This window comes from Colletotrichum navitas (genome assembly GCF_030913465.1).
Source record: "Colletotrichum navitas strain CBS 125086 chromosome Unknown LY79scaffold_23, whole genome shotgun sequence".
Lineage (NCBI taxonomy): Eukaryota > Fungi > Ascomycota > Sordariomycetes > Glomerellales > Glomerellaceae > Colletotrichum > Colletotrichum navitas.
This window is the reverse complement of record NW_026850569.1, coordinates 283,246-295,280: the sequence shown is the minus strand read 5'-3', so window position 1 is coordinate 295,280 and position 12,035 is coordinate 283,246. Positions and strand designations below refer to the sequence as shown.

At 58.0% G+C, this 12,035-nt stretch overlaps 5 protein-coding genes across 5 annotated transcripts; 3 read left to right on the top strand and 2 right to left on the bottom strand.

Annotated features, from left to right (window-relative positions):
- Positions 1-26: 26 nt before the first annotated feature.
- Positions 27-619, bottom strand: LY79DRAFT_172039 (uncharacterized protein). The gene has a single exon (XM_060551223.1). The coding sequence runs from the start codon at positions 535-537 to the stop codon at positions 91-93; it is 447 nt and encodes a 148-aa protein (XP_060415106.1). The 5' UTR covers positions 538-619; the 3' UTR covers positions 27-90.
- Positions 620-763: 144 nt separating this feature from the next.
- LY79DRAFT_551055 (glycolipid transfer protein) lies at positions 764-2,133 on the bottom strand. Its single transcript, XM_060557611.1, has 4 exons — positions 1,775-2,133; positions 1,620-1,678; positions 1,351-1,469; positions 764-1,261 (listed from the first exon to the last, which is right to left on the bottom strand). The coding sequence occupies exons 1-4, from the start codon at positions 1,917-1,919 to the stop codon at positions 967-969; spliced, it is 618 nt and encodes a 205-aa protein (XP_060415105.1). The 5' UTR covers positions 1,920-2,133; the 3' UTR covers positions 764-966.
- A 522-nt stretch (positions 2,134-2,655) lies between these two features.
- On the top strand, positions 2,656-3,758 carry LY79DRAFT_589586 (uncharacterized protein; the record flags this gene model as incomplete). Its single annotated transcript, XM_060561050.1, has 3 exons — positions 2,656-2,813; positions 2,911-3,108; positions 3,230-3,758. The coding sequence occupies 3 exons, from the start codon at positions 2,656-2,658 to the stop codon at positions 3,756-3,758; spliced, it is 885 nt and encodes a 294-aa protein (XP_060415104.1).
- A 1,934-nt stretch (positions 3,759-5,692) lies between these two features.
- Positions 5,693-9,049, top strand: LY79DRAFT_171983 (uncharacterized protein). The gene is made up of 3 exons (XM_060551222.1): positions 5,693-6,304; positions 6,427-8,620; positions 8,731-9,049. The coding sequence occupies exons 1-3, from the start codon at positions 6,125-6,127 to the stop codon at positions 8,943-8,945; spliced, it is 2,589 nt and encodes an 862-aa protein (XP_060415103.1). The 5' UTR covers positions 5,693-6,124; the 3' UTR covers positions 8,946-9,049.
- Positions 9,050-9,667: 618 nt separating this feature from the next.
- On the top strand, positions 9,668-11,945 carry LY79DRAFT_513637 (tryptophanyl-tRNA synthetase; the record flags this gene model as incomplete). Its single annotated transcript, XM_060554516.1, has 11 exons — positions 9,668-9,781; positions 9,902-9,940; positions 10,008-10,185; positions 10,334-10,428; positions 10,489-10,504; positions 10,562-10,637; positions 10,703-10,777; positions 10,834-11,039; positions 11,101-11,346; positions 11,416-11,527; positions 11,633-11,945. 11 exons carry the CDS (start codon positions 9,668-9,670, stop codon positions 11,943-11,945), a joined length of 1,470 nt encoding a protein of 489 aa, XP_060415102.1.
- Between the last annotated feature and the right edge of the window lie 90 nt (positions 11,946-12,035).

Below are 12,035 nucleotides of genomic sequence, written 5' to 3'. Positions count from 1 at the left end.
AAAGAAATAGACAAAACATCTGTAAACTATAGATAGAACTACGACGTAATGACATGACGATCAATAAATCAACCAACCAGCAATAAAGGATCATGCTTCACCCCCCCCCCCGGAGCTTGGGCACAGTACCTCTTTGAAATGCCTCCAACTCGCCTTGGACTCCTGATATACAAAAGTCCAGTACGAAAAACGAGGGAGTTGGCTGCCCGACAGCGCCGGGCCGCCGAGCTGCAAAGGGCGCTTGAGAAAATGCTCGTCTTGACCCGTCGCGACGGCACAGTCCAAGACGCTGCACCTGTAAGTTATTGACCGTGCCGTCTGGCCTTTTTCTGCATTAGCGCTTGGCCGAGGAGCTTTACGTGGTTGTTCGCCGCGGCGTGGTAGAAGGCTCTCGGGTTTTCGCTCTGGGCATCCATGCCATCGGAGAGCGATGAGGAGAATCCTCTCACGGTAAGATCGGCTTACCATGCTCGCTTTCAGCATGGACAAGGTGGAGTACATGTACTTGCCGTCTCCGTTCGTCAAATCACGGAGCATATCATCGTCGCTGGCATCGTCCCAGACTAAGAAATACCAGACTGCGGCCAGAAGGGCCGCGACTCAGCTAATTAATATATCGCTGCGGGAACGTTAAATACTACTCGTGAGGACTTGGGCGTAGTCGACTGACGGAACCACTGGGATCGAAGCACCTTTATACAGACTCGGTATCATTGTGTCGACTCAAATCTATTAAAAAAAAAAAAAAAAAAAAAAAAAAAACCCAAGAGCTTTATCTGAACTTGGAGGTGATGGTTCATTTCTAGGCTGCGTGAACTGGCTCGTGGCTGACAATGTCCTCGCACCGCAGCTGTCATGGATGGGCAGGGCCATGTGGCTTTCTTCAATCATATCGTCATTGTTCCTTCTTATTTTTCTCCGTCTGTTTTCTTTTCCGTCTCCACCGGCACGGGGGGTTGATGAGGCTTAATACTTGGCGTCCTTGCTGGAGAGGAAACCCTTGAGGATGCCGACGATCTTGTCGAGAGCGGCGAGGTAGACGCGGAGCTCGTCAGTGACCTTTTTTGGGTCGGAGCCCAGCTTGGCGTAGAAGTCCTTGCGGTAGGGGCAGGCGCTCATGGCGGCGCTGAAAATGGGCTTCACGAGGAAGCTGTGGTGGGGCTTGAGGGTGGTCGAGTAGGCGGCGCGGAAGGAGTCCGCGAGCTCCTCAGAGTCCTTGGCGACATTCTGGCTCAGGGCAATGCAGGTGAACTCGAGACCACTGGAGGACGGGACGTTGTCAGCTTTCATCCATGCTATGGTGCATGTGAGAGTGCGTGAGTGTGTGTCGAGACTGAGCAGCTGGCTTACCGGTTCAACCAGACGAGACCCTCGGTGGCAACGTGCTTCTTGGTGGCCAGCTCGTTCTTGACGAGGTCCTGGAGGGTGGCGGACTCGGCGGGCGCAGCCAGCTGGCGCTCACGGATTTTCTGTACGACAAGAGGATATCAGCAGCTGTTGGGCTGTAGACAATGGGAACAATGGCGAACAAAACCCGCTGTTCAGGAGGACTCAATGGAGGGAGTATACGCCAAATAAAGGGAAGGGGAGGGGGGGGGGGTTGAGAGCATGGTTCTTACCTTGATGTTGCCGCCCATATCGCTCTTGACGGGACCGAAAGCAACGCCTCCAAGGGCATCTGAAGGACAATCAATTGTTAGAAGAATGGATCAAAAAAGACGATTGGGTGGACTTGTGGCCGCTTTGTTGGGGGAATGGCAGTGAGCAAACATACCAAAGATGGTGGTCAGAGACTCGGCGGCATCGAGGAAGTCGGTGGTGGCGATGGCATTGTCCTTCTCGGCATCGACGGGAACGTCAACGAAGGACTTCTTGAAGGTGTCGAGGTAGGTACCGCCGGGGGGGATCTGAGCTGCCATTGTGTCTTGTGTGAATCTAGAGGTGAAACTTGGAGGTTTGTTTGAGGGTGGAAAGAGAAGTTGAAGAGGGACGAGGTGTGGGATTTGTTGAGGAAGGGGGAGGATGTCGAGACCAGAAACCAGAAACAAGCAAGACGGCAAGGGAATCCGAGGGGCGGTCAAGCATAGGAAAGGACAGAGAGCCACGCATACGCAGCAGAAGCAGCAGCAACGGACCTCTCGCACCTCATACCCGGGGGCCGACCCCACTGGAGCATTGCCCTCCAGAGTCTCTGACAGGCTGGACCTGGATCGCACAATGGGGATTGAACGTGCTAAACCGTAGCTGTCGCAGTGGGGATATAGAGGGGTATGCAGTAAGGGGGGTTGGCGGGGACATTGAGGGTCCAAATGGTGGCGCTGCAGACCAGCTCGCACGCTGATACACACAGCACAGTGCCAGCTTAGCTACCCCTCATTCCTTAGCTCTGCCAGAGAAGACACAAAGAAAGAAACGTTACCGCACAACCAGTCTCACTGTTTTCGCGCGTACTTCGCACGGTATGGCGCGGGGTCACGGAAAAAAAGAGACGGCGGAGCTCCGATCGTACAGTATAGTACCGTACCTTCGGCAAGTACGTACCGCTGGCCATGCTTAGCTCAGCATTCTCCCCTCCCACACGATCCACCGTCTCCAGTTCATCAATGACCTTCCCCCTCCAAGACAAAGTTCAATATCAACATGCCCACTACTACCATGGCGGTTGGGACGACACAGCAGCAGCCTTTGACAGGCACGGCACAGGCAAGGCCTACAGATAGCCAGCCACGGAACCGCCGTACAGTTGTCACCACCATCAACTACTACGACGACCCCGGTGATGGGTCTCCCCCGACCCCAATCGTCGTAGGGGGGTAAGCCCGCTTTTCAGTCGCCGTATCATGTTGTGGCGAGTGCCATTGTTGACCTCTCCCCATGCTCTCACATGCTCATGTCCGTGCCTGCTCCCAGTCAAAAAGTCACAAATGAGAGAAAGATGACGCCTCGAACCATGACCGTGACCGACGTCTCGGGCGACGAGGACAACTTCACCCTCGACACCCACGGCTTCCAGTACATCCGTCACACGAGTGTCGAGAAGGACTTTGCCGACGAGGAGACGGTCAGGTCGGTTTACTACCCCGAGATGGAAAGAGTGTACAAGGACATGTGAGTCGCTCGCATCTCCCCCGCCCCAGCCAGCCCTCGGCTCAAGCGGGCCGGCGTGGGCGGTGTAGGGGTCGTTCAAACCCTAGAATCCATGCTCACCAGGGGGTCATCGACGAACCAGCACGGGAGCTAGCAGGGTCGTCATCTTTAACCACCAAATTCGCCGGGGCCCGGCCAACTGGCACAGCTTGGGCGAGCGGAACACGGAGCACCGCGGGCCGCTACACAAGGCGCACGTGGACCAGTCGTACGACGGCGCCGTCATGATGGCGAGGCACCATCTCGGCGACGAGGCCGACGAGCTGCTGAAGCGCCGTTTCCAGATCATCAACATTTGGCGGCCCATCAAGACGGTTCACAAAGACCCGCTGGCCGTAGCCGACGGGAACACGGTCGCCGAAGAGGACCTCGTGCCGGGGGGCATCATCTACCCGAGTTACCGCGCCGAGACGTGGACCATCAAGCCCAACCCGGCGCACCGGTGGTACTTCAAGGACAAGCAAGGCCCGGGCGAGCCGCTGCTGATCAAGTGCTTTGACTCGGACACGTCGGTGGTTCGGCGGGCGGCCCACTGTGCGTTCCGCGACCCGGAGATGGACGACATGGAGTCCCGGCAAAGCATCGACATCCGGGCGCTGGTATTCCACTGAAATGCCGACTCGGCCGCGTTGTGGGTAAGAGGCTGGTGGAACATGTCTCGGGGAGGCATTGCATGGTGTCTTGGTTTGGCCATTCCGTTGAGTCCAAGGTGGGGGGAAAGTGTACACATCCAAGCTCAAAGAATGTCTTGGCGTGTGAAGGCGATGATAACGATGTGATGACGATAGACCACGTGGGAAGACACAACACCACTCAACAGCCCCTCAATGGAGCAACGGCGATTGGATCTGGCAGATGGGGTGCCATGACACAGCATAGCTAGCGCCCTGGGAAGAGGCTGGCTGGCGATCTCATTTGGCTGGGGGTGGCGTCCCTAGTAGTTTGACAGGGTCTGATAATTCAAGCCTTATTTACGACTACCTACTCCGTAGACTCGTTGCGTTATGCTTTTGGCAGCAAACGTCGGAATGGTGCTGGTATGGCATGCTGTGGAATCGGGATAGATAAACACGGCCACTTGCCAAGCAGGCCGACCTCACCTTGGCCTCCAGACGTGACATATCAAGCCGCGTCAGTCAAGCAACACTTTCTGTACCTCGAGCTAGCCCCCGAACCCACCCAGGAACCCTGTTTCGAGGACAGAAGCACGCATACACAATCAGAAATACATGCATCTGGCTCGTCGTCAGAGCCGGTTAGCGGGAGGGACGTGCTGGCGTGACGTCACAGGCATCAACGCGGAAGCTGGCCGGGGGGGAGTCCCAGGACGATTTCAAGTTTCCCCCCTCGACAAGGAGAAAAAGCCAGCCACGACAAGCCAATGTACCATTGCAATACCGGTATACGTTTAGGTGCGTGCTGTATTTACAGTAGTACACTAAGACTAGGACAGTCCCGAATGAATGGCGCCATGGCGTGGCATGTCGTTCCTTTTACAGGGACAAGTCGGATGTCGGCACTGATTGTCGTCTGGGCAGCCGCTTTGGAGACGTACGATAGGCTCTTGGCGACTAGAAGAAGCAATCAGTCTGCATATCGCGGCTTACAGTCATTCACGCTACCAGCCAGAAGTACATTGTCGCAGTGGCTTCAAGCCCGATGACAGAGGCAAGTCTCCAGTAGGTATTTTCGAGTAGGTACAGATAGGTACGGTAGGTAGGTAGGTAGGTAGGTGAATGCTCCGACCAGCGGCTTATCGATAAGACACACGGAGGTACGTACTGTCCTGCAGCATTACCGTCATACAGATACTAGCATGACGTCAGCATAGAAAATAGAGTAGCGGCCCACCTCTTCGGTTGACCGATTCGATCAGCTGTTGGCCAATGCGAGGCCGGCCGAGGCGTCTTCCTTGCACCGAGCGCGGGGCAATGGTTCCTTTACGTTTTGTTTTTGCTTGCAAGTTTCTGTCTGAGTCTGTGTCTGTGTATTTTTTTATTTTTTTTTACGAAAGGAAATCACAGTGACATTTGACAGGAGGGAGAGTTCAAGCATAGGACTCTTCTATCTACACTACGATGCGGTGGCTCCTATTTTGTTGGCTGTTCATAAGTACCTTATCTATCCAAAGTCCAGCTGCACAGTTGCTCCCCTGATCATCGTCAATCCGAGAGAGCACGCGATCCCTTGCTGGATGAGCTGAACAGTGCGATACAGCTGCTAACCTAATCTAGGTAGGTGGTACATCGGCACGAGGGCCATTATGCCAGTCCTCGACTCGACTCGACTCGACTTGTCCGACCCAGTCGATCATCAGATGCGCCCCGCCGTGCCGTGCCATGCCATGTACTCGTGGCCTACTACTGCTCAGCCAGTTTACACGATGGTAGTGTAGTTAACCTTAGTGTAGTTAACCTTGCATACATAGCTACCTAAGTACGATGTAGGTACCTGCCGGTGCGGCGCAAGTGTGGCAGACAACGTACGGGACTGGACTAATACCTACATGACTACATACACAGACAGTCCACCCCAGCTTAGCCTTGCCCCGCTCCCTGTCTCAGCAGTTCCCTTGCACCCACACCTTTTTCCTGGTTTTGTTTCCCTCCCTCTGATCCTCTCCTGGACCGCAACCCTGCTCCCGGTCAATCTGTCTTGCTGCTAGCTTTCTTACCCATGACATACATAGCCTGGGTTTCCAGCTTTCCCATAAGCTTTCCTCGCGCCGCCCTGCTCTTTCTCCTTGCTATTCTTCCGTCTTGTCAATTCTCCTCTTCTCCATTCTCGAGCTTTCCCACTCTTCCCATGATGCGATAATTGTCCATCCATACTAGACCAACCCCACCGGCCTATGACCTAGAGATACCATTTGATAGAGAGAGAGAGGGAGAACGAAACAGACCGCCAGCTTGCGTAACTGTCATTCGATAACCCCCCTCATTCCGGTTGTCCGTCCCCCTTCCACGCATCCGCAAACATGGGGCTCATGACGACAAGCGACCATGGCCACAAGGAGGACAGTGAGGGCGGTGGCTTCATGGACAAGCTGAAGAAGCCCTTCCGCGAGCTCGAAGAGAAGCTCGAAGGCACCCATCTGCACGATGCAAAGGTCCACTTGGTGCACAAGAAGCACCAGATTGGCAAGCTCGCCAACCTCGTAAGCTGGCACCCTCTCCCCCCTCTTCCTCTCTTTTGCCTGTAGACAAGCACTTTACGACGACTACTCCTCCGCAGCCCGTGACCGTCGCCAAGACATCTGGTTGCTGACCAGCTCCACAGTTCAACACCAATCACCGCCACGACGAAGAGCACGAGAAGGCCACCGACGAAAAGAGGGCCAAGATCGCTGAGGAGCACCGCTTCAACTCCTTCTTCCCGGAGCGCGATGGCAACCTGATCAAATGGTACGTCGACGGCCGTGACTACTTCTGGGCCGTCTCCGAGGCCCTCGAGGCCGCCAAGGAGACCATCTACATCTGCGACTGGTGGCTGTCGCCCGAGCTGTTCCTGCGCCGCCCCCCCTACCCCAACCAGAAATGGAGGTTGGACCAGGTCCTGAAGCGCCGCGCCGAGGCCGGCGTCCAGATCTACATCATCGTCTACCGTGAGGTCGAGGCCGCCCTGACCTGCAATTCGGCCCACACCAAGCACGCCCTGCAGGGCCTCTGCCCCGAGGGCTCGCCGGGCTACGGCAACATCAAGATCATGCGCCACCCCGACCACAACTTCATGTCCAACGGCGGCGACATGACCTTTTACTGGGCCCACCACGAGAAGTTCATCGTCATCGACTATGCCACGGCCTTCATCGGAGGCCTGGATCTCTGCTTCGGCCGCTGGGACAGCCACACCCACCCCCTGGCCGACGTGCACCCCGAAGGCGTCCAGAACGAGGTCTGGCCGGGGCAGGACTTCAACAACAACAGGATCATGGACTTCCAGAACGTCCAGGACTGGAAGCAGAACGAGCTCAGCAAGGCCCAGTACGGCCGCATGCCCTGGCACGACGTGTCCATGGGCGTCATCGGACCCTGCGTCTACGACATTGCCGAGCACTTTGTGCTGCGCTGGAACTTTGTCAAGCGCGACAAGTACAAGCGCGACGACCGCTTCGACTGGATCCAGCTGCGCGGCCGGCTGGCCGATGACGAGGACCTCGTCGGCGTCCAGCGCCCCAAACACCCCGTGGGCGAGTACATCACCCACCCGCTCGACGAGCGCAGCCTGCGCAACCTCGAGAACAGGGGGACGCTGCATGCCCAGGTCGTGCGCTCCAGCGCCGACTGGTCCAGCGGCATCCTGACGGACCACTCGATCCAGAACGCCTACAGCGAGATCATCAGCAAGGCCGAGCACTTTGTGTACATTGAGAACCAGTTCTTCATCACGGCGACGGGCGACCAGCAGGCGCCCATCCACAACACCATCGGCCGCGCCATCGTCGACGCCGTCGTCCGGGCCGGCAAGGAGGGCCGCAAGTTCCGCGTCATCATTCTCATTCCCGCCATCCCCGGCTTCGCCGGCGACCTGCGCGACGACGCCGCGACGGGCACCCGCGCCATCATGGACTATCAGTACAAGTCCATCTGCCGCGGAGAGCACTCCATCTTCGAGCAGGTCAAGAAGGAGGGCGTCGACCCCCGGAAGCACATCTTCTTCTTCAACCTGCGCTCCTACGACCGGCTGAACAAGACGCCATCCGTCGATAGGCGGGAGAAGGACACCGGCGTTCAGTACGCCGAGGTCCAGCGCGCGCACGCCGAGGAGGTCATGGGCTCGGGCATTCACGGGTCCAGCGACCCTACGCAGAAGGAGCGCGACGAGCACATGGGCGGCAGGGCCGAGCAGACGGGCGCCGGCAGGGAGGCGGCGGTGGCGAGCGCGATGGACGCGAAGCGGCGGTTCGAGGCCAGCCTCGGCGACCGCGAGCTCAAGGGCGAGTTCTCGGTGGCGCACCACGCCATGGCCAACACGGGCAGCATCGAGGACGAGCCGTGGGACGACGAGGACCCGGAGACGGAGGTCCGCAACTGGATCCAGGAGGAGCTCTACATCCACTCCAAGCTCCTCATCGTCGACGACCGCATCGTCGTGTGCGGATCCAGCAACCTCAACGACCGCAGCCAGCTCGGGTACCACGACAGCGAGCTGAGCATCGTCATGGAGGACACGAAGCGCGTGGCCAGCACCATGGACGGGCGGCCGTACGAGGCCGGGTGGCACGCGACGTCGCTGCGGCGATTCCTGTGGCGCGAGCACCTCGGCCTGCTCCCGCCGCAGGACCTGGACGGGTCCGAGGACCCCAACTCCCAGCCGCCGGGCCACTCGCCCAACGACGCGTGGGACCGCGACGAGACTTGGAAGTTTGTCGAGGACCCCATGAGCGACGACCTGTGGAACATGTGGACCGAGAACGCCACCAAGAACACGGAGCTGTACAGGCACCTCTTCCACGCCGACCCCGACGATAACAGTACGTATATCATGGTTTTTTTTTTCTTTCTTTTTTTCTGAGCGTTGTTCGAAAAACGACGGCATGAAAAGGGAAGCGAAGCTAACACGAGTGACCCCCTCTTTCTCTAGTCAAAACCTTTGAGGACTACGACAGGTACCTGCCCCCCAAGGGCGTCAAGGCCGGCCACATCTTTGACCAGTTCATGCCCGCCGCCGACGCGCGCAAGAAGATTGACCAGATCAAGGGCCACCTGGTCTGGTTCCCGCTCGATTTCTTGCGGGACGCCGAGATGGCCGAGAAGGGACTGCAGGTGAACCAGATAACCGAGAGCATCTACACCTAACGAAGCCGCCGGGTGCTGTGTAGACAAGACAAGAGTTGGGACCTCGGAATGGCGGGACTTTGGCAATATCGAAGCGGCGCGAGAGAGTCGGGACTGGGGATTTACAAGTTTTTAAACGTTGATGAATAATGTATAAAATACCAACAGCGGTCGTAGGACTGCGGGGAGTTGCTCGAAACGAAATCTTTTTAATGCTATACTCGTACACTATACTCGTATGCATACCGCGGAACAATCACTGGTGTCAATGAATCTGCGGGCGCTTCTACTAGTACCGCGGCCGGGCAGTATTAGGAACGTCGATCCGTGATCAATGTTTCTCTGTGTCTTATTCCACGGGAAAAAACTCTTCAGAGAGAACTTCACCGAGGCCTCACCGAGACCCCTCCATCTCGGTGACTGCGGGGTACACACCGAGCTTTTAGCCGCTCCCCTCACACCACCCCTCCATCCTTAATTGACTCACCCTTTTCACCTCTCCAAAAAGCCAATCCGCAGTGACCGCCCGCGCGTCCCGTCCCCCCCTCCCGTACTTCGAATCCACATCGATTTCCCCGGTCGACGACTTCCTCCTCCTTCTTCTCTTCCGCGATAGTTCCCGCCTCTCTCTCCTCCCCCCCCCCCCCCCCCACCTCGTCTTCCATCCCTTACCCCTCGTCGCCGGTACACCACGATCCACGACTCCGAATCAGACGCGCGCAACAGCGACGACGACGACGACAATGGCCTCCGCACCCGAAGCCCCGACCGCCGCCGTCCCCGCCGAAGCCGTCGGCGACGTGGCGGCCGCCTCGTCGGGCGGCCAGAAGGTCGACCCCTGGAACGTGTCCGGAGAGGTGGGTCATCCGCAAATAACATGAAAGGAAGAAAGAAAGAAACAAACGGAAACCCGGTGTTGCGGTGCTTCGGCTTGCTAAGAGGGAGAAATCGTGGGCTGATTGGGGACGTGTGGACAGGTCGGCGCGGACGGCAAGGTCAAGGCCATTGACTACAAGGTACGGTTTCCCTTGTGAACGAGGGAAGGCGCCCCCCCCCCCTTCGCTAACTAACCCCTTTGGTCAGAAAATCGTCGACGAGTTCGGGACGAAGCTGATTGACGACGCCCTCCTCGAGCGCTTCGAGCGCGTGACCGGCCACAAGCCGCACCACTTCCTGCGCCGCCAGATCGTCTTCTCCCACCGCGACCTCGACCTCATCCTCGACCGCGTCGAGAAGAAGGAGCCCTTCTTCATCTACACCGGTGCGTCGTCCACCCCCCTTCCCCCCCCGGCCGCCTCTCCCTAGCGGATGGAACTGCAGCGGCCGAAAGGCGGCGCCATTGGCATAAGACCGATGTCTTGTGTGCTTTGTGAACAGGCGACTGACGAAGGGTTGTTGCTGTTGTGCAGGACGCGGGCCGAGTTCCGACAGCATGCACATCGGCCACGTTATCCCCTTCCAGCTGACAAAGTGGCTGTCCGACGTTCTCGATGCGCCGCTGGTGGTACGTGTGGCCCCGGACCTCGTTCGTTTCAAGACTGTGAATGCTGACCGAGACCACAAGATCATGATGACCGACGGTAAGAGGCGCACGCCCCATCCAGGCGAGCGCTCTTGGCTAACAGCGGTGTCGTAAGACGAAAAGTTCCTGTTCTCCGAGAAGAGGACGGTCGAGGAGGTCCAGCATTACACCAGGGAAAACGCCAAGGACATGTGAGTTCGGGCATCTGCTTGCATGCTCTCTCGCCTGGACCCGGTCACTGACGGACGACTCGCAGCATCGCCATTGGCTTCAACCCCGAGCGGACCTTCATCTTCTCCGACTACGATTACATGGGCGGCGCCTTTTACAGGTGAGTCTAGCCTCCCTCCATCCCCTGAACCGGACCTACAGACTGACCCCCCGAAGGAACATCACGCGCGTAGCTAAGAGAATCACCGTCAATACGGCCAAGGCCGTCTTCGGCTTTGACGACAGCTCCAACATCGGAAAGGTCCACTTCGCCAGCATCCAGGCCAGCTCTTCCTTTGCCAGCTCGTTCCCCCACATCTTTGGCGAGGACGAGAAGAAAACCACCCAGATCCCGTGCCTCATCCCTTGCGCCATTGACCAGGGTCCGTGTTTCCCCCCCGTACTCTTCTCTTCGACGGTATGGGTTCGGCTGACGCTAGACAGACCCCTACTTCCGCGTGACGAGAGATTGCGCCGCCGGCCTGCGCTACGCCAAGCCCTCTCTGATCCACTCCCGCTTCCTCGACGCCCTGCAGGGCCCCGGCTCCAAGATGTCGGCCTCGATCGAGTCGAGCGCCATCTTCATGAAGGACACGCCCAAGCAGATCCAGAACAAGATGAACAAGTACGCCTTCAGCGGCGGCAAGACCACGGCCGAGGAGCAGCGCGCCGAGGGCGCCGACCCCGACGGTATGGAAACGAGCCCCTTTGGTTGACACATGCTCGACGCGAGGAAGCTAACCGTGACAAACAAAAAAGTCGACGTCAGCTACCAGTACCTCCGCTTCTTCCTCGAGGACGACGAGGAGCTCGCCAAGATCCGCGAGGACTACCGCACGGGAAAGATGCTCACCGGCGAGATCAAGAAGAGGTCAGTGCTCCCCCCCCTCCCACTCCCCGGGCAAACCAACATTGAAATCGAAAACGCCGCCCGGCATGCGCAGTGTGACCGCTAACGAGCCTTTATTTCCTGCAGATGCGCCGAGGAGCTGGCCAAGTACTGCACCGCCTTCCAGGAGAGGCGGGCCAAGGTGGACGAGAGCACCGTCGACCTGTTCATGGCCCGCCGGCCGCTCATCTGGGCGGGCGCCGAGAACCTCAAGTCCCTGCCCGTCCGCCAGGAGGCCGGGGACGCCGCCGCCGCCGCCGGTGGCGAGGGCGCGGACGGAAAGATGACCAAGAACCAGCTCAAGAAGCTCGAGAAGCAGCGCCAGATCGAGGAGAAGAAGGCCGCCAAGGCCAAGGAGAAGGAGGCCGCCAAGGAGGCGGCGACCGCCGGGGGTGCGTAGGCGACCTAAGATAAAAGTAAAGAAAAGGATACCCCAAGAGGAAAAAGGGGGAAGGGGGAAAAAAAAGAAAAAGAGAAATTATACCCAAGA